The 21723-nt window shown below is 47.3% G+C and overlaps 1 protein-coding gene across 1 annotated transcript; it reads right to left on the bottom strand.

The window, feature by feature from the left end:
* Positions 1 to 375: 375 nt before the first annotated feature.
* On the bottom strand, positions 376 to 21097 carry LOC136531041 (DNA ligase 6-like). The gene is made up of 14 exons (XM_066523754.1): positions 21077 to 21097; positions 11746 to 11793; positions 10964 to 11061; positions 10826 to 10891; positions 6741 to 6900; positions 6553 to 6660; positions 5965 to 6014; positions 4802 to 4836; positions 4622 to 4680; positions 1993 to 2154; positions 1814 to 1902; positions 1626 to 1725; positions 1027 to 1144; positions 376 to 802 (listed from the first exon to the last, which is right to left on the bottom strand). Exons 3-14 carry the CDS (start codon positions 10999 to 11001, stop codon positions 606 to 608), a joined length of 1182 nt encoding a protein of 393 aa, XP_066379851.1. The 5' UTR covers positions 11002 to 11061; positions 11746 to 11793; positions 21077 to 21097; the 3' UTR covers positions 376 to 605.
* Positions 21098 to 21723: the final 626 nt, after the last annotated feature.

Below are 21723 nucleotides of genomic sequence, written 5' to 3'. Positions count from 1 at the left end.
GCCTCGAGCGAGTCGGTAACTAGGTGCTCGTCCGAGGCCTCGTGACGCGAAGCCTCGGGCGAGTCGGAGAATCGATACCTCGTCCGAGGTCTTGTGGCACGAGGCCTCGGACGAGTTGAAAAACCGGTACCTCGTCCGAGGCCTCGTGGTTTCGTTCTGGGCTAAGCCCGCTTCGGGTGAGCCCGGATATTGTTCGAAGTGGGCCGGGTGGTCCAGCCGGACATCAGATAAGGTGGGGGTTTGCCGGTGGTTGTCTCTTGGCTTCGATATTTACAAGGTCTAAGCGATTTTTTCGGTTCTTACTTAGGAGACCTCTTTTTATGGTAGCCGACACTAGGTAATAACATGTACCAGATGAGAACGAGATGGTCCTGAAGCCTCTTTGCAACAGGGAAGAAAGAGGGCTTAAGAGACCTATTCAGTTTCTGTACAAAGAAAAACTGAAAGCCAGTGGGATCAGTGCTGACTGTCGTCCTACCCTTTTAAGTTTTCACCATTTCACCAGTGGGGTGCTTCACCCTGGTTCGTTCTGTATACAAAAAACTGGTGAACAAAAGAAAAGCTAGGATGGCAATGGGCCGATCTGCTCAACCTCGCTTGCATCGCTACTCCTGGCCCTCGCTGCTGACATCCATCTTCCGGGTCTGAGCTTTGAACATGCTAGCAATATCGGCGGCCGTGGCGCAGTCCTCTGGGCTCCGGTCTGGAACTGAACGGATGTACCTGGGCATCCTCACTGAGATGCCGCGCGATGGATGGACAAGCCCAATGGCCGCATGGTGAACAGGGGACAACGTCAGGTCTGCATGGAAAAACAAAGGCAGATAAACACACGTTTCGCCACTGACATATTGCATTAGCTTATGTGGTACAAGTATTGAAAACATATGTCAGGCCTTGTTGGATGTACTCATCCATCTCAATCCACGTGTGTTGGATTGGATTGGGGTGGAACTTAGTTTAATTTCCACCCGATCCACGTCCAAACAAGCCCTGGAAATGCTAATAGGAGGGTCTTCACGTTACCTGCACCTCGGATCTCCCAAATTTGTTCTGCGGTGAACCACAGCTCTGGTTGCTCATCTGTTTTGTAGTAAACAGGCTTCTTGGGCAGTATCCTTTCCCCCGAATAAAACTCCTTCATCTGTAGATTAAATTCCAAATATCAAAGCCATAACCATTGAAGGTGTTTCTGCAGAAGCACAGAGATCTGACACTGTTTGAAATTGCCTTGAGTTTTAAGTATAAAATGACAAACTATATGTCTTGTAGACAATATCTCAGCTACAACTGAATAGAGATCTATAATAAATAAATAGGTAGGCACATAAAACTTAGCACTCACTTTGTGAGGAAATTGCATCATATGAAGAATCATACAATCATGCGCTAATTTCCATTGTTGATCATACGAGTTCTTAACATTCATTCTTTATGACCAATCACTCATGAATGATGTGCACCTTTTTATAATAGCAAAACCATTCAAAAGAAAAGGAACCACTTGGAGGGATCAGCTCCCCCACATTCAAGCATGTAAGCAAATACTGACCATCTTCTTAAAGATGTAATGCTACTAGGAACAAGCGTTTCATTGAAACATCCAGGCAGCAATTTATTCATACCTCTTTATAGAACTCATCTGAGAAACCAGACATAACACGGCATACACTTTGGAACTCTTCAGTTTCAGCGTTGTAGCATGCCATGAGAAAAGGGCTGTACCTGTACAGATAAATTTGGGCACACTAGGTCGGGATTGTTCGGTAAAATAATAAAAGTTGAAACTAGAGCTGATTGGGACTAAACCTACCACCCAGCTTTACGCCCATTTCCATACCATGCACCAATTGGAACTAAGTCAAGGCTATCACCTAAGCCTTCCACATAGTCACGCTTGACCTGAAAATAATGATAAGGGCATAAGACTTCAGGAGCTTCAGGAAATAAAAAAACATCAAGCACCAGTTCGGTACTGAAATATGTTTGCACCTTTAACCATGAATCGCAGCGTTTGGAAGCAGAGTATCCAGCATCGACATCCAAAGTCTTTAACATTATACCCTCACAAGAAGACTGGCATGCATTTTTGAAAAATGTGTTCATCCTAGCTAAAGTGCTAGAATTGTCTGGTGAAGCTTCGTTGGCTTCTACCTACATGGTAGAAATTGATTGATTCATGCGAAATTACAAGCATCCATGAACAAATCTTATCATAAACAAAACAAATAATTAAGGTTGCGCACTTGTGCAAGTTCATGGCAATGACAATTAGAAGGTGCATGTTATTCCAGACCAAATCATGTATACTTTAAACTTTAGGTTGGAGATGTGAATGCTCATGCAGTCATGCTAAGGTCATTCACAATGTACAGTGTTTTTTTTTTTTTTTTTCCGAACACGCAGGAGAGCTGCGTATCATTATATTAGTAGAAGAAAAGAAATAGTCTTACAGAGACTAAAACCCACAAACACCCACTAGACCATAGAAGCTAAATCACCGGAAAAGAGTTACAAGGACGACCACGACCCCCCCCCCCCCCCCCCCCCCCCTGCAGAAACCTAAGTTGCAGTTCGGGCAGAGATTAGGGAAATCCCCTTAGACCCTGCCACACTCCACCAAGCAGCCTCCTCCTTGGCCAGGTACAGGACCAAGTTAACATTTGGGACTGCTCCATTGAAAACAGAGTCATTTCTGTGCCGCCAAATGCTCCAGGCTCCTAGGATGACCAGAGAATTCAGACCCCTTCTTAGATCACCTTGAACAGCACCATCAATCTTTCTCCACCAATCATCAAAATTCTGATCAGCAGGTGTTGGAGCAAGGGTTGCAGCACCAAAATGAGAGAGGAAGGAGAACCAAAATATTCTTGAAAAAACACAGCCTACAAGAAGGTGATGAAGATCTTCCTCAAGCTGGTCACACAGGACACACATTTCTGGATGAGGGAGGCCCCTCTTTGCTAACCTGTCTGCAGTTCAGCACCTGTTATGGGCCACTAACCACATAAAAAATCTGCATTTTGGGGGCGCCCAAGTTTTCCAAGTTCTCTCAAAGGGTTCAAAAGAGATGGCTCCATAAAACAGGGCAGTGTAGGCGCTCTTTGCTGTGTACTGGCCTGAAGAGGAAAGACTCCATAAATGTCTGTCAGGGATGCTCTCATTCAGCTCCACCCTAGATAAAAGATCCCAGAGATGGATATACTGAGATAGAGCAGCCGCACCAATTTCTCCCTGTAAGTCCTCTATCCACCTATTCTCAGGAAGGGCCTTACTAACAGTACGTTTACTCAATCGCCTTTTAGGAACCAGAGCAAAAACAAGAGGAGCAATCTCCTGGATTCCCTGACCATCCAGCCATTTGTCCTTCCAGAACAGGGTATTAGCCCCACTTCCCACTTCTGTACGAACTGCGACCGAGATGAGCCCAGCGACCTCCTTACTGACCTGGACCGGCAGATTTGCCCAAGGTTTGTTTGGTACACTCCGCTGCAGCCAAGGCCATCTTGCTTTCAAGGCAATCCCCAATGTTTTGAGATCAGTTATTCCCAGCCCGCCTAATTCCCGAGGTCGACAAACCTTGGGCCAGGCAATAAGACAATGACCCCCGTTTGCTTCTTTTCTTCCCATCCATCACCTGGGTCACCCTACCAGCACGTGTCATCAAATCTGCCTTCCAGCCCGGAAGTTGTTCAGCAACTTTATCAATAATGGGTTGGACCTGCTCCTTGGTCAATTTTCTGTTGGACAGGGGCAAACCCAGATACTTGCAAGGGAAATCCAGAACCTCACATGACAGCAGGTTTTGAATGAGGGTCAGATCCTCCTCAGCACAGCGAATAGGCAAAACATTGCTTTTCTGAACATTGGTTTTAAGGCCCGAGGCTTCCCCAAACAAATGCAGGAGCTTTAAGGATAAGTTTATGTCTGCTGCAATGGGCTGGAGGAAAAGGGCGACATCATCAGCATAAAGAGAGAACCTGTGCTGAATGGGTCGCCTAGATAAGGGCTGCAGCAGCCCGGCATCCGCAGCCCTCGTGAACATCAAATTCAGGACATCCATAACTAGAATGAAGAGCATGGGAGATAGAGGGTCTCCCTGTCTCAATCCCCTTCTATGCTTTATACTTTCTCCCGGTATGCCATTGAGGAGCACCTGTGTGGATGAAGTAGATAGGAGGCCACTGATTAAGTCACACCAACGAACTCCAAACCCCAACTTCCTAAGAACCTCCAAGAGGAAAGCCCAAGAAACCGAATCGAAAGCTTTGGTGATGTCTAATTTTAGGAGTATTCTGGGCAGGTTCTGAGAATGCAGGAACTTAACATTTGATTTCTAGGATATGATCTCTAATTTACAAAGCCGCACTGCTGAAATGCTATATTTCAGGCTGCACAGCATAGATTTTAATTTAGAGTAGTGCAAATAACAGGAAAAATTAAACAAAAGAAAAGGAGAGGTCAGATACCTAACATCGACAACGTCTCAATGAATGGAAAAGAAGGAAGTGTCATATTAAGATTTAGAAGGTGATTCAATAGTGTCACAGTACCAAAATAATGTTGAAAATAACAACGCATGCATGAAAAGGGAAGTGCTTCATTCTGAGATGAAACTTACAGTTAGCTGCTGAGCTAACTCAAAATATCCTGGCTTCTCCTGGAACAAGTCATGAATGTCTGGAATGAAAGAAAATCACAGGAAGAAGTTTAATGGCACCCATTGAGACATGTACTCAACAAAGCAGCAAATTCTCCTATTAGAACTTTGCAAGTGCTTCTAGATAGTACTGAAACATACACTTTCTTCTTTGTCGAAGAGGGCAATCCAGTAGCCTGCAGGAGCAGAAAACTGTTAAACCCCTGATGTTTTCAATAAGACAATAAAGTTATACACGCGAAGGAAGTAATATGCAGCTGCTTTTATAGCATTTAGTGGATATTGCCATGGTACTGTACCAAGTGCAATCACTTTCGTAGGTGCAATTACGAAATTACCTTCCATTTTAAACACCAAATCAACATAAGTATTCAACATAAGTATTCTAAAGGAAGTTGAGGGTCTAGACCATAAACTATTGAGTATTGTAACCCCCATTAAAATTTCAACCTCATACTTCAGTATGTAAGAATAAAACAATAAGATTGCTCCGAGTGGTAGCATTTGTCTTTAAATTCCTTAATAAAAAATGATAAGTTTGTGTTCCTGTTAGCACAATCAATTTCAGTTTTAATACTTAATAGTAAGTAGAGTAAACTAAGAAATAATCTGGAAGTGTTTGCCATGATTTGGTGCCCAACCAAAGGTGACGGCAGCCTCAGCAGAGAGCCGGAGATTGCACTTCATATCTCCCCCATTTCCATTAGGCACCTCATGCGACATGAATTTGAATCATTCATATTCTATGAACTGGAAATAGAATAAGCTACTGTACATCACCAGCAAACTAAATATGTCATAACTTAGTAATTGAAATGTGATACAGTTAAATTAGCCAAAGGGCGCCTAGCTCAAACGGTTAGGTGACCCAGCGGCACTCCTCAGGTCCTGGGTTCGACTCCCCGTGGGAGCGAATTTCAGGCTGAGGTTAAAAAAATCCCCTCGCCCGTCCCCATAACCAAAGCACTGAGAGGGCACCGGCCCAATTCTCACTTGGGCGACGGAAAGCCACCGTGTAAGGGTGGGGGCGGGGGTTCGGGGGTTTTCTCGGCCGGGTGAGAAGGTCCTTCTTATTTGTAATGCTGCGGGGGCAGTCTTAACCCCCCCGGTCGAGTTTTTTTTATATACAGTTAAATTAAATCCAGTTAATAACAGTACCGCCATAGAGTAAAGCAAATGAGCAATGGATGCTCTCTACTTAGTTTTTCTAAGATAAGGTTTGCTTCTTACAATTACAAATAAGTCCTTTCTGAGATTTCCACGAAATCAAGGACTCAAAACTCAAAAGTGTACAATATTCTTACCTCTCTCCACCGTGGAACATGATGTCAAAAACAAACACACAAATGTCAACCTGCAGAGTGGACGTCACATTACCAGGTGGATAATAAGATTGATTAAGGGAAAAGCATGGACTCAGCTTTCAGTTAAATATATGAAAAATGAGAGTCCATACTCAGAAAAATGCTCCATATCCTACTAGGTACTCATTTGTTACGTGCAATGCATTTGGTTTGAACACAAGAACTATCATAACTTCATAAGTTCTGTGCTAAGGACAATTGAGATACTTATCAACCATAAAGGTGGATGAGTTATTGAGCTCTGGCAATATCTACTGTTGAAATGCATAATCTGCTGCAAGTATATTTGATGATTGGTAGTGATAAATAACCATTATTGAAGAGAACTAGGTCACTAGGGACTTGGGATGGGACTATGTTGTTCAGTTAAAGCTGTGAACTATAACGAATCAATTAGAGAAATTAATGAACAACTACAATAATTCCTCAAAGTTCTAAACTCACTGGCATTAGTCACATAAAAGTACAACCCATAACAACATTTGGTAGTCCAAAGTGGTAATGATGCTTAGTAAATCGCATACTCACCTTTATGTTCTCTATTGAAATTGAGGAATGCTTGTTCCCTCTTTCTCTTGAAGATAGCTCTTGGAACGACATCAACTTGTTTCCTTTCTTCCTGTCAATTCCCACCACCTAGATTTGCAAAACCATAACAAAAATAGTTTGAGGGCAAACAAGTGTAGAGATGGCAAATCCTTCAGAATTAAACTGACCTCAGCATCCAGTATAAAGCTGGACACTTCAGGCTTGCACAGCTCCTTAATCATGTTCACAAGATCAGGAAATCTGGAAGTTGATTCTTTCATTTGCCTTGAAAATATCCGCACGGATCCATCAGGTAGTTTGTGAATCTGGGCACGCTGACCATCATACCTAGAAGTGACATTAATGAGAAAATTTCAGTGTTTTTGTATCTGGAGAGTTTCTAATAAACTGGGGATCCGAGCATGGGCCACTTGGTGAGAGTAACTACTTTTGGTCAATACAAATTATAGACCTGAACGTTGTATGGTAAAAGGAATGAACGTATAAACTATGCAGGCTCAACAACCATCATGAATAGGGGCATATTCCCTCCCAAATCCCAACTTGCTTCCTCAGTGCTATATAGTTTTCATGATCCTTCAAATATAGACAAGTTATGCTTAAAGATAAAGGAATTATTTCTTTCTTGGTTATTGACTCTTCAAACTGTCAGGAATTTGAAACATTCTCCTCCATCTCAGGAGTCTGAACTCAGGACTTCAGGGGTGATAGAAAGCTCAGGTTTAAGCTACAGTCTTGGAAGATATTGTGGTTCAGGGCAAACCTTTCTGAAACCTGGTACAACTGGAATCCCAGGGGTTGTGATTAGCAATTCATAAAATAATTTCATGTTTTTTTAGAAATAGGATAAACCTGCTTATAAGAAAGCAGAAAAAATTAATTTAATGTTAAAATAGCCATATAGTTATTTAAGTAGCTCTACAACAACAACAACAACAACAACAACAACAACAACAACAAAGCCTTTAAGTCCCAAACAAGTTGGGGTAGGCTAGAGTTGAAACCCAACAGAAGCAATCAAGGTTCAGGCACGTGAATAGCTGTCTTCCAAGCACTCCTATCTAAGGCTAAGTCTTTGGGTATATTCCATCCTTTCAAGTCTCCTTTTATTGCCTCTACCCAAGTCAACTTCGGTCTTCCTCTGCCTCTCTTCACGTTACTATCCTGACTTAGGATTCCACTACGCACCGGTGCATCTGGAGGTCTCCGTTGCACATGTCCAAACCATCTCAACCGGTGTTGGACAAGCTTTTCTTCAATTGGTGCTACCCCTAATCTCTCACGTATATCATCGTTCCGAACTCGATCCCTTCTTGTATGACCACAAATCCAACGCAACATACGCATTTCCGCGACACTTAGCTGTTGAATATGTCGTCTTTTCGTAGGCCAACATTCTGCACCATACAACATAGCAGGTCTAATCGCCGTCCTATAAAACTTGCCTTTTAGCTTCTGTGGTACCCTTTTGTCACATAGGACACCAGACGCTTGCCGCCACTTCATCCACCCTGCTTTAATTCTATGGCTAACATCTTCATCAATATCCCCGTCCCTCTGTAGCATTGATCCTAAATATCGAAAGGTATCCTTCCTAGGCACTACTTGACCTTCCAAACTAACATCTTCCTCCTCCCGAGTAGTAGTGCCGAAGTCACATCTCATATACTCAGTTTTAGTTCTACTAAGTCTAAAACCTTTGGACTCCAAAGTCTCCCGCCATAACTCCAGTTTCTGATTCACTCCTGTCCGGCTTTCATCAACTAGCACTACATCGTCCGCGAAAAGCATACACCAAGGGATGTCCCCTTGTATGTCCCTTGTGACCTCATCCATCACTAAAGCAAACAAATAAGGGCTCAAAGCTGACCCTTGATGTAGTCCTATCCTAATCGGGAAGTCATCCGTGTCTCCATCGCTTGTTCGAACTCTAGTCACAACATTGCTGTACATGTCCTTAATGAGCCCGACGTACTTCGTTGGGACTTTATGTTTGTCCAAAGCCCACCACATAACATTCCTTGGTATTTTATCATAAGCCTTCTCTAAGTCAATAAAAACCATATGTAGGTCCTTCTTCTTCTCCCTATACCGCTCCATAACTTGTCTAATTAAGAAAATGGCTTCCATGGTTGACCTTCCGGGCATGAAACCAAATTGGTTCATAGAGACCTGCGTTATTGCTCTTAAGCGATGCTCGATAACTCTCTCCCATAGCTTCATAGTATGGCTCATCAACTTAATTCCCCGGTAATTTGTACAACTTTGAATATCCCCTTTATTCTTGTAGATCGGTACCAATATACTTCTCCTCCACTCATCAGGCATCTTGTTCGATCGAAAAATATGGTTGAACAGCTTGGTTAACCATACTACAGCTATGTCCCCGAGGCATCTCCACACCTCGATTGGGATACCATCCGGTCCCATCGCCTTACCTCCTTTCATCCTTTTCAACGCCTCTCTGACCTCAGATTCTTGGATTCTCCGCACAAAGCGCCTATTGGTGTCATCAAAAGAGTCATCCAACTGAAAGGTTGTGTCCATATTCTCACCATTGAACAATTTGTCAAAATACTCTTGCCATCGATGTCGGATCTCATCCTCCTTTACCAAGAGATGCTCCCTTTCATCCTTAATGCACTTAACTTGGTTGAAGTCCCGTGTCTTCCTCTCACGAACCCTAGCCATCCTATAAATGTCCTTCTCTCCTTCCTTCGTACTCAAATGTTGGTAAAGATCCTCGTACGCTCTACCCTTTGCCACACTTACAGCTCGCTTTGCAGTCTTCTTTGCCACCTTGTACTTCTCTATGTTGTCCACACTCCTGTCATGGTACAAGCGTCTATAGCATTCTTTCTTCTCCTTAATAGCCATTTGGACTTCCTCGTTCCACCACCAAGTATCTTTAGCCTCGCGTCCCCTTCCTTTGGTTACTCCACATACCTCTGAGGCTACCTTCCGAATGTTAGTTGCCATCTTGTCCCACATATTATTTATGTCGTCTTCTTCCTTCCAAGAGCCCTCTTTGATAACCCTTTCCCTAAATACCTCTGACGTCTCCCCTTTCAGTTTCCACCACTTTGTTCTTTCAATCTTAGCTTGTTTATCCCTACGGGCACGCACCTGAAAACGAAAATCTGCCACCAAAAGCTTATGTTGAGAAACAACACACTCCCCTGGTATCACCTTGCAATCCAAGCATGCTCGTTTGTCCTTTCTTCTTGCGAGGACAAAGTCAATCTGGCTACAGTGTTGTCCGCTACTGAAGGTCACTAGATGAGATTCTCTCTTTCTAAAGAAAGTGTTGGCTATCATCAGGTCAAAAGCTACCGCGAAGTCCAGAACTTCCTCCCCCTCCTGATTCCTACTACCATACCCAAAACCTCCATGAACTACCTCGAAACCTGCGCTTGTAGTACCTACATGCCCATTAAGATCTCCTCCTATAAAAAGCTTCTCACTACTAGGTATAGCTCTAACCAGACCATCTAAGTCTTCCCAGAACTGTCTCTTAGCACTCTCGTCGAGACCTACTTGGGGGGCATACGCACTAATTACGTTCAAGACCATATCACCAACGACAAGCTTGACTAAGATAATCCTATCTCCTTGCCTTCTCACTCCCACCACACCATTCTTGAGGCTCTTATCAATCAAAACTCCTACTCCATTTCTATTCGCAACTGTCCCTGTGTACCAAAGCTTGAAACCTGTATTGTCCACCTCCTTCGCCTTCTGACCCTTCCATTTAGTCTCTTGAACGCATAATATATTTACACGCCTCCTAGTCGCGGTATCAACTAATTCTCTTAACTTACCTGTAAGTGACCCTACATTCCAACTACCTAAACGGATCCTAGTTGGTTCGACTAGCTTCCTTACCCTTCGCACCCGTCGACTCTGATGCAAAGACCCTTGCTCATTTTTCACTACACCCGGGCGCCGATGTAGCGCGCCACTAAGGAAGCGACGACCCGATCCTTGGTTACTTGACACCATGCCCAGATCACGACACGGCGCGTCACGGGGGTGACGACCCGGCCCTTGCCCATTTAACACCATACCCGGGTTCCGATATGGCGCGTCGCTAAGAGGGTTACGCCCCAACGATTTTCTTTCGGGTTTCATCTCCATTTAAGTGGCTAGGTTTTTACATTGGCTCGCCACGCCTAACACAACCCTCCTCCTTTACCAGGGCTTGGGACCTGCTATGCTGGGACACCAAAGGCGCAGTGAGCAATGGACATACTTGTACTCACAAGTAAATGATCTGCCATGGAAAGCTTTCAACGATTGAGTCAACCCGTTAGTAATTCTGAAAAAACAATAAACAAATAATTATAATAGAAACAGCATCGTATTTCGCTCAATTCAGACATGTACATACCTTGCAAGCATAGGCGGAATAGGTGTGCCAGGCACCATTGCTAAGGATGAAGCTGAAAATGCAGTGCCTTCTCTCAGAAGAGAAGGAATGAGCAGATCCTGACAAATATTGTATTATTGTCAGCATAAGTAACGTCTCTTGAAGCATCCTATTTCAATTTTGAGTTGAGTATAACTGTCACTATTTGCCGGTTGCACTTACACAAAGTTAATATTTATATCACCTTCAAAGCATCATAGCTACCATCTGTGCCATTTATATCATACAAATAGACTATGGTCATCCTTACTGTTGGCTGGAGCAAACTATTCTCTATTTCAAGGGAGACAATGCCTTTTGATATATATAAAATGACATGCATTTACCTTTTAAAAAGGTGAATGTACAATGATAATGTAGAGTTGAGACTTGAGCATTACTCCAAATTACAGTTTGACTTCAACCTTATTTTGTAGACATAGTTGTGTAGTGAAGATCAGTAGTGCATCTACTCAGTCCAGAAAAATTCACGTAAATTTAGCCTATTAGTCTTAAAGTTAGTACAAATTTTACTTTTAAAATGAGAAGTTAACCAATTACAAGAGACACAGTACAGCTGGACTGATCCTAGATAGATCCACCCCTGATGAAGTTTGCAGGCTTACAGCTTGGGTAAATCCACAAATTTCATGTAGGATGAATCTATTTTTTTAGGAATGTAAACAGTTAGGATGTAAGCAAAGCTTGGAAATTGTGTACCATGATAAATGTATATGACTCAAGTGATAGGTTCAGTGACTTACTAGATTAGGAAGGACATTGTATGCCTCAGCAACTTCAGTTGAAAGACTCTGCGCAAAAAAGGAAGATCCAAAGACAAAAAATTTGGTTCAGAACAATGTGTGTACTTTGGAAATCAAATATAGGGATCTAATTCAGTGGTCCAAATCCTCTTTCTTCTATTTAGAAAGAAATTTTCTAGTAAGGGAGACAATCAAGACAACTTCCCTGGAAGAATTATCAACAAGAGAATGGTACAGGAAGCGTTGGATAACAACTGTTGGGTTAGCGATGTTAAAAGACCCTCTGAGCAGTGCCCTAGTGGAATATCTCCACTTATGAGAAGAAAGGCCAAAATAGCCAAGTACAGTGACCTTATTACAACCAAACATGACTGCTGCCTGCCCCTCACCTCGCGTGCCACCACAGTGTTGTGAGGGCCTTGAAAAGCAGGTGCTCTGTTTGAAGGTAGGTGTTAGAATAGGCGCCCTAATGGGCTGGCCTTGGGCCTGGCGCCTAGCCTGTTAGGCTGCCTGCCTTAGGGGTTAAGATAGATAGATTACATTGATAAGGCAAGGATCACCGTTGATTGGGTGTTTCTATAAACCCTATTGATCCTTGCCTATATATTGTACCCTGTACTGCTGCTAATCTATCAATCAATTCCCAAGACCTATTCGCTCTCATGGTATCAGCCGCCTAGGTTTAGGTCTCCTCTTCCGCTGCCCACTCCACGCGCGCCGGCCCCTCGCCGCGCTGCGCCCCTCCGCGCGCCGGTACCCAACGTGCTGCGCCACCATGCCCTCCACCCCTCCAGCAACCCCCAGGGCTGGGGACGATCTGGCCGCCTCCTCTGCCACCATCCAGGAAGACGCCGTCGCCCAACACCTCGCCGCGGAGAAGGCCAACGAGGCTGCCGCCGCTGCTCAGCGTCTCGAGCGCGAGCGTCAGGCTGCGCATGATGCTGCCCTAGCACGCGCCCTACGGGCCGAGGAGGAGGCCACAGCCGCGGCTAAGGATCACGACGCCGCAGCCCAGCGTGCTAGCGAGGCACTGGCGCGCGCTGCCAAGGAGCGGGCGGCCGCTGCTGCCGCCGTTGCTCCGGAACCCTCTGGCGCCGCACCTAGAGGCACTTCAGCGCCGCCACCCGATCTTTGGGCTGCCATGCTGCATCACGAGGCCGTTGCCCTTTTGCAGCTCCATGCTCAGGCTGTTGCGGTCCGCAACATCCGGAGCCACGTCACCACCATCCTCGACGTCGATTCTGGTAACTTCAACCGTTGGCATGATCAGTTCCTTCTCATCCTCGGCAAGTTCTCCCTCCAGGATCACGTTCGAGAGGAACCTCCAGCCCCAATTCCTCCTGATTGGGCCCGGATGGACTGTGTCGTCAAGTCCTGGATCGTCGCCACGCTCACCAACGATCTTGGCGAGATCATCTCCGCCCAGGGCTCCACCGCTCGGCATGCCTGGCTCGCCGTCGAGTCGCAGTTCCTTGGCAACCGCGAGGCTCGCTCCATCCACCTCGAGACGCGGTTTCGCAACTTCGTCCAGGGCGACCTCTCCGTCACCGACTACTGCCGCAAGCTGAAAAAGATGGCCGATGATCTCACGGCCCTTGGCGAGGCCGTCACCGACCGCACGCTCGTCCTCAACGTGATCCGCGGCCTCAACGAGCGCTTCAGCCACGTTGGGACGCTCCTTCGTCGCGCTCGACCGTTCCCCACCTTCCTGGAGGCTCGTGACGACCTCATCCTCGAGGAACTCACCATGGAGACCCGCAAGGACGCACCTGCCACTGCGCTCGCCGCCTCCACCACTCCCAGTCCTGCCCCTGCGTCCTCCGGCACGGGCGCTGGTGGGAACTCCAAGCCGCCTAACAACCGTCGCAGCAAGCGCGGCGGTGGTCCTCCTGGACAGGGGTCACGCCCCACTGGTGGCGCACAGCAGCAGCAGCCGGCCGGCGGGCGGCCATGGCCCAACGTCTACAACCCCTGGACCGGGACCATTCAGATGTGGCCAGGGGGACCTCGTCCACCGCTGGCACCCATCCCAGTGCCTCCTCACCTGCAGGCGCAGCAGCAGAAACAACAACACGCGTAGCAGCAGGCCTTCCTCGCCCAACAGCAGCAGCACGCCCTTGCTGCCCACCAGCAGGCCGCTGCCCTCCCTGCTCCTGATGGCACTGGATAGTGGGTCGCCCCTGGGTATTACAACCAGGTGGCCGGCCTCCCCTCTTGGGACCCGACGGTCCTCGCCTCCGCCTTCAGCACAACGTCGCTGACCCCTCCTACGACCAACGAGTGGTACTTCGACTCAGGTGCTACTTCACATATGACATCTCAGTCCTCCTCTCTTTCACATGTTCTTCTCCCACGGTACCCTACTCCTTCATCCATTGTTGTCGGTAATGGCTCTCTTCTTCCTGTCATTGCCACTGGCTCTACAGAGTTGTCTCGTAATTTACGTCTTAATAATGTCCTTGTGTCGCCACAAATTATTAAGAATCTTATCTCTGTTCGCCAATTTACTACCGACAATAATTGTTCTGTTGAGTTTGACCCCGCTGGTTGTTCTGTGAAGGTTCTTCCATCTTGGACCGAGATCGTCAGGTGCAATAGCGCTGGGCCGCTATACCCTCTGCCCCTACCCCCAGCACACTCCCTTGTCGCCCAGGCTTCCTCCCCGCTATGGCATCGGCGTCTTGGCCACCCTGGTCATGAGGCGTTGTCGAAGCTCGCGTCTAGTGTCTCCTGTCATATTCAGGATTGCTCAGAGTTATGTCATGCTTGTCAGTTAGGCCGTCATGTTCGTTTGCCCTTTCATGAGTCCACCTCTCGTGCGTCTAGCAAGTTTGATCTTATACATTGTGACTTATGGACCTCTCCAGTTGTCAGCATTTCTGGTTATAAATACTACTTGGTCATACTTGATGATTGCACTCATTATTTGTGGACGTTTCCTTCGCGGCTTAAATCTGACACTTTCAGCACGCTCGCTCACTTCATCGCTCACGCCTCCACCCAGTTTGGCGCCCGGGTCAAGGCTGTTCAGTGCAACAACGGGAAAGAGTTTGACAACTCTAGCTCCCGTCAGTTTTTCCTCGCTCAGGGCATCCACCTTCGCATGTCTTGTCCCTACACATCGTCTCAAAACGGTAAAGCTGAACGCATTATTCGCTCCATCAATAATGTTGTTCGCTCACTGCTCTTTCAGGCGTCCATGCCTCCGTCCTACTGGGTAGAGGCCCCCTCTACAGCCACTGTTCTGCTCAACATACTGCCTACCAAGACTCTACAGTTTTCCACGCCGCACCTTGTCCTGTTCGGCAAGCCACCAGCATATGATCATCTACGAGTCTTCGGTTGCAAATGCTACCCAAATATGTCGGCTACTGCACCCCACAAACTCGCCCCTAGGTCTGTCTTGTGTATCTTCCTAGGCTATTCCGCTCATCACAAAGGGTACCGCTGCCTTGACCTCTCCAATAGAGTCATCATCTCCCGGCACGTCATCTTCGATGAAACGGCCTTTCCCTTTGCTGAGCGCCATGGTCCTAGTGCTCCAGCGGACCTACAGTTCCTCGATGACGATACTACTGACCCTGTGCTCCCTCCTATTGGACCGATGCACCAGTTTTTGTCTGCAGGAACAGCACCCAGCACCGCTGATGTCTCCAGCGCCCCTGCCGGTCCCACTGCGACTGTACTTGGGGCGCCCCTGCCTGCTGATGATGCTGATGATCCACCGGCGCACGCGCTCTACTTTCCACCAGCGCTGCGGGCGTCGAGGACACCTACCGCGCCACGCGCGGCAATCAGGACCACCTTGCCCAACACGGTTGGAGAGGCTTCCCCGCTCTACATCCCGCCTGCCCTGCGTGCAGGCGCAGGACCCCCGCCCGGGTTCCCACCTCTCCGCTCGGATCGGGCCTTCACGTACCACTTCACGCGTCGACCCCGACCGCTGGATACTCCTGTACCAGCCGCGCCGACACCGCCTGCTCAGGCTGCTCCTGCCCCGGCCGCCCCGCTACCCAAGGGCGCCGCTGCTGTCATTCCAGTGACGAACCAGCACGCTATGGGCACGCGGTCGAAGAGCGGCTATCGGATGCCTGTCGCCTACCACGCCGCCCCCCTCTCTGCAGTCCCAAAGACCTTTCGTAGCGCTCTCGCTGACCCCAATTGGCGAGCGGCTATGGAAGAACACAGTGCTCTCTTGCAGAATCACACTTGGGACCTCGTGCCTCGACCTCCTCGGGCCAACGTCGTCACTGGCAAGTGGATTTTCAAGCACAAGTTTCAGTCCGATGGCTCCCTTGAGCGGTACAAGGCACGCTGGGTTCTTCGTGACTTTACCCAGCGGCCTGGTGTTGACTTCGATGAGACGTTCAGTCCTGTGGTGAAGCCCGCTACTGTCCGCACGGTGCTCTCCTTGGCGCTCTCTCGCACCTGGCCCATCCACCAGCTAGATGTGAAGAACGCTTTCCTTCATGGCAATCTGTCTAAGGTTGTGTATTGCCAGCAGCCGTCCGGGTTCGAAGATCCAGCTCACCCGGACTTTGTCTGCCTTCTGAAGAAATCCCTTTATGGCCTGAAGCAGGCTCCTCGCGCATGGTACAGCCGGATGGCCTCATTCCTGCCGTCTATTGGGTTTGTTGAAGCCAAGTCAGACACCTCACTTTTTATTTACCAGCATGGATCAGATACAGCCTACCTGTTGCTCTATGTGGATTACATTGTCCTCACAGCTTCCTCACCCGGTCTCCTTCGGTGGATTATCTCAGCGCTTCAGCAGGAGTTCGCCATGAAAGACCTCGGTGCATTGCATCACTTCCTTGGTATGCAGGTTCAGCGAAGTGGTGATGGCCTCCTCCTCTCATAGCGACAGTATATGCTGGACATTCTGGAACGTGCAGGAATGACAGAGTGCAAGCCGTGCTCCACTCCAGTTGACACCAATTTGAAGGTTGCTGCAGCTGATGGGGCCCCTGTGTCTGATGCTACAGACTTCCGCAGCCTTGCCGGAGCTCTCCAGTACCTGACGTTCACCCGCCCAGACATTGCATATGCAGTTCAGCAGGTCTGCCTCCACATGCATGATCCTCGTGAGGCTCACCTTGCTGCCCTGAAGAGGATTCTTTGCTACGTTCGAGGCACTCTTTACCTTGGTCTCCTGCTGCGACCATCTACTTCGACTGATCTTGTCGTCTACACCGACGCTGACTGGGCTAGTTGTCCGGACACTCGCAAGTCCACCTCAGGCTATGCGGTGTTCCTTGGCGACAACCTTGTTTCCTGGTCCTCGAAGCGTCAGAACACAGTGTCAAGATCCAGTGCTGAAGCCGAGTATCGCGCGGTGGCCAACGGAGTTGCAGAGGCTACTTGGCTCCGCCAGCTACTTCTGGAGCTGCATGCCCCTCTACGACGCGCCACGCTGGTGTATTGTGACAACATCAGTGCCGTCTACATGACCTCCAACCCGGTTCAGCATCAGCGCACCAAGCACATTGAGATCGATCTTCACTTCATCCGGGAGCGAGTCGCCGTTGGTGATCTTCGTGTTCTGCATGTTCCCACCTCTTCGCAATATGCAAATATCTTCACCAAAGGGCTGCCTACTTCAGTTTTCACGGAGTTTAGGTCCAGTCTAAACGTGCAGAGTGGCTGACGATTCGACTGCGGGGGCGTGTTAGAATAGGCGCCCTAATGGGCTGGCCTTGGGCCTGGCGCCTAGCCTGTTAGGCTGCCTGCCTTAGGGGTTAAGATAGATAGATTACATTGATAAGGCAAGGATCACCGTTGATTGGGTGTTTCTATAAACCCTATTGATCCTTGCCTATATATTGTACCATGTACTGCTGCTAATCTATCAATCAATTCCCGAGACCTATTCGCTCTCAGTAGGTAAGTAAATGTGACATTCTCTTGCTGCTTGAATTGCCAGTTTAAACTATTTACCATGTTGTCTTGCTGCTTAAATTGCCAATTTATATTATGTACCAATATGCCATTATACTCTGGTCTATACTCAGTCTGATTTGATCATGATATGCTAATTAAATTAAAGTGCAAGTTGGTGATTCGGTAATATAGTGGTGAATTAAATTGTCAACTGGTCATCGGAAGTCCATTCCATTTTTTACAGCAACTTATATTTATGTTATACCTCTCTTGCATTAACCTATTGGTTCTTTAATATGCAGTTTCTAGTAGGCGTACTAACGCAGACTCATGGACACATTAGCTGTAGCTCAACAATTCTCTGTAGCTCGTTTATAGCACTGTGCGCTTTGTTGAACTGTATTTTGTTTACTAGACATGCACTTTGTAGTTTTTTCTCTGTTGTCCTAGTACACATCTCACATCTGCACTTGGACTTTGTAGTTCATTACTTCATTCTCTGTAGTCCAGTGCACATCTGTAATGTACTTCCACTTTGTAGTTAATTCTGTATAGTCAGTAGTCCAGTACAGCAGTACACATCTATACTGGACTTGCACTTTTCATTGACAAGTTCTATTCAACAAGCAGAATTGATGACCAATCTTTAGCTAAATATAGTGATGTTTGTATTTTACAGGTACTTCAAACTTCAAAAGTGCATGAAGGTTGAAGACGAAACTATCTATTGCTGTCTAATGCTTAGAATTTCTTTGGAGCTGGAAAAACCTAGGTGACTTTAAATTATCACTTATGTAGCGGACTTTAAAAAAACATGCATGTGTGATTTTTGTTTTTTTCTCTCTCGAACATGCAGGAGAGCTGCGTATCATTATATTAAAAAGAAAAAATAGGATAAGAACCCATATAAGGCACACCCACTCACACGACTATGTCCAAAATAAACAGACTAGCCGTTGGCATACAAAGAAGGCGACCTCAACCAAAAAATTAACTTTCATTCAGCCCTTGGGCAAGGAGGTTATTGATACCTCGTGCCCTTGCCAAGGTCCAATAGAGAAGTTCCTCACCAGCGAGCAACAGAGCTCTAGCTAGGTTTGGAGATTAGGCATCAAACACACACCGATTACGAATATTCCACAAAGTCCATGCTCCCAGAATAATGATGGAGTTGAGGCCCTTTCTTAAGGGAGTAGCCACTGCATTTGAACTTCTGTCCCACCAATCATCAAAGGAGGTCTCATCAGACTAGGGGGTAAGCACTCGTAAGCCCACTCTTCGCAGAAGGAAGAACCAGAATTTACGAGCAAGACGCAGGTTGATAGTAGGTGATTGATGTCTTCTTCATCTTGATCGCAAAGTGGTCAACAGCCGGGGTGTGGGAGGCCTCTTCTTGCAAGACGGTCGGCTGTCCAGCATCTATCTCGAACGACTAACCACGACATTTATTGTTGTTTTGGTTGGATGGATGAATGCTCAACCAATGATTCTGGTCAGCTATAAATATTTCATGTATTTTAATTTTATTTATTTTTATTGGTGGTCTTCTGATTTTGTAGCTTTTTATTTTTTTCTATCAGATTATTTATTTATACGGGCTTTGGTTTTTAATGTTTATTATTTACTTTTTTAGTCTTCACGCACATGTGTTCATGAAGCCCACAAGCAAGATCAGCGATTATTATTATACATGTTTAAAGAAGCCTCCAGGCAATAACAGGTGTGGAATCCCAAACATGTGTAGACTGGTGACAGCTCCCAAGTGGGTCAAATCTGAGCCCGGGGATTGGGTGGACGGCAGGGACTAACCCTTCCCCTGTCCCAAAAAGAATGTCGTTTTATATCTGGACTGAATCAAACTTTTTAAAATTTAAGTAGATTTATAGAAAATAGTATGGACAATATTCGTATCTTCAAATATGTTTATTGTGAAAATATATTTTATTATCCATCTAATGGTACTTATTAAACATCATAAATATTAGTATTTTTTTATATAATTGGTTAAATTAGATATAGATTGACTTCTTGAAAAGCAAGAATGATATTCTTTTTGAGACAGAGAGTACACAGGTGCAACAGTCCACCGCATGTATACAATACACGGTTTCCAAACCAGGGCTAGATGGGATTCAGAAACCACTGGGAGTGGCTCACCACCACGACCCTTGGGTGGTGGTACCAACAGATGCTTCAAGAACCATATGATATTAGGATCCCACCCATTTGCAACGCAAACCATAGTCACTGGATTCGTCTCCAGACCATCGATGGCTTTAGAGTGAGACCATGAATCCTTCACACACATGACTGGTGGTGCCGATAAGGTCTCAAGTGCAAGAGCCTCCTCAAATTGAAAGACAATGCGTCAACGACACCAATGTACAGGAGACAGTGGTGATAGCGACGAAAGTCTGTAAAAAGACATCCCCTACACTCCTCCATCTCCCTCAATTGTGGAATGGCAATTTACACCTCACGCAATTGACCAGAAGTCTCAGTCACGGGTGGACAGAGATGAAGATGCAGCTTCCAACTGAACTGAAGATGGGGGGGGAAGATGCTGACTGCATACCACCATCAGGGTGGAACAACTGCTGGCGCAACTGAGCACTCATCCGCTGACCTCCAAGGGGCCGGGGCTGCTTGCAATGGCCAGAGCTTTATGACCTTCCTCCTTACAACGGAAGCAGCGAGATGTGGTCTTCCAGTTTGCCGCAATGTGCTCGACAGAAAAACAGTTGAAGCATTGAGCCACCGACCAATCAAATCATTAGGCACTTGGCATGCACCTTGACGCAGAGAGCTTCACAAGGGAGAGACCTGATGATGGCTCGAAGAAGACAGAGGAGAAGCATGTTGTGGTGGCGACTGACAAGGAAAGGCTGGACGGGAGTAGGAGAGCAGCAGTGCAGAACTAAAGCGAGATGGCTGTCTCATGACCACAATCCATGAGTTGCCCACCTCGTCTTCCCACATGCCCTTTCCCTGAACATTGACCTTCAACTCATCAACTGGATGTGGATCAGCATATCTAGAGGCTTTCTAGCTCTGGCACCTACACTAGCAAATCTGCCTATAATGCATCTTTTGTTGGGATTATGTGTGTGTGGGCGGTGGTGGTGGGGTTGGGGGAGGGTTGTGCATTACACGCAAGTCTCCTTCGTTGTTCGATAAAAGAATAAAGAGAGAACTTCCTCCAGCACTCTAGTAAACAAGAGAATGGAGCCTTCATGTTAGGCCTATGGGATATGAACTGCTTGCAGAAAGGTAGATAACAAAGGCAAAAGGCTACCCAATTGGCTGGTGTAGAGTGTTTTTTTAAGAAAAAACTTAAGACCTCTCTGTGCTAAGTCCAAGCTCTCACCTTATGGGTTCACCAGGGTCATGAACAAGCTCAAGGCTTCCCATCATATAATTTGCACAAAAGAAAATTCGCGTTCATACAAACCTGTAGTTGTGATTTTATGCCTTCCAAAGAGATTTTTTTTATTTTTAACACATTTTTTAAACTAATTTTAAAACTAACACTGTTTAATTTTTTTTCAAATCTAACACTTTTGGCCGCGCCTATTCGCACGACGTGGCAAATTAACGCTGCCGCGCAATGCATGAGGGTGCGGCAAGCTTGCCCACGTGGCAGGGACCAGGCGCCTGACCGGTGATGTGGCCGGCTATGCCGCGCCACTGATCAGGGCGCGGCGGTGACGCGCCACGCATCATGGCGCGGCAGTGACGCGCCCTGATCGGTGGCGTGGCAGAGCCGGCTAAAGGCCCGCGGCCCAGTCCCACCGCGCCACGCCCTGCCCACCGCACGCACGCCCGCGCCCGCCGCGACCGCCCGCGCCTGCCCACCGCGCCCGCATGCCTGCCCGCCGCGCACGCATGCCGCCCGCCACGCTGACCGCGCCACGCACGCTGGCACACCACTCCCGCTATGCCCGCACGCGCCCGCCGCGCCACGAACGCCGGCGCGCCACGGCCGCCGACCGCCCGTAGCGCCCGCCGCGCCACCCCCTCCGGTCGCCCGCCGCGCCCTCCAGCCACGCACGGCTCTCACTGCCGCGCTGTACACCGCTCCCAACTGCCGCACGCCCT

Source organism: Miscanthus floridulus, unplaced genomic scaffold, assembly GCF_019320115.1.
Source record: "Miscanthus floridulus cultivar M001 unplaced genomic scaffold, ASM1932011v1 fs_266_6_7, whole genome shotgun sequence".
In the NCBI taxonomy this organism is placed as follows: domain Eukaryota; kingdom Viridiplantae; phylum Streptophyta; class Magnoliopsida; order Poales; family Poaceae; genus Miscanthus; species Miscanthus floridulus.
This window is presented reverse-complemented; position numbering and strand designations above follow the sequence as displayed.

Bases quoted from the DNA above. Each gene is read 5' to 3' on its own strand.
- LOC136531041 (XM_066523754.1), bottom strand. From the start codon at position 11,001: ATGGTGCCTGGCACACCTATTCCGCCTATGCTTGCAAG. The intron at 10,892-10,963 runs GTATGTACATGT...TTGTTTTTTCAG, and splicing joins ATTCCGCCTATGCTTGCAAG to AATTACTAACGGGTTGACTC. The intron at 1,903-1,992 runs GTGCAAACATAT...CATTATTTTCAG, and splicing joins GCTGCGATTCATGGTTAAAG to GTCAAGCGTGACTATGTGGA.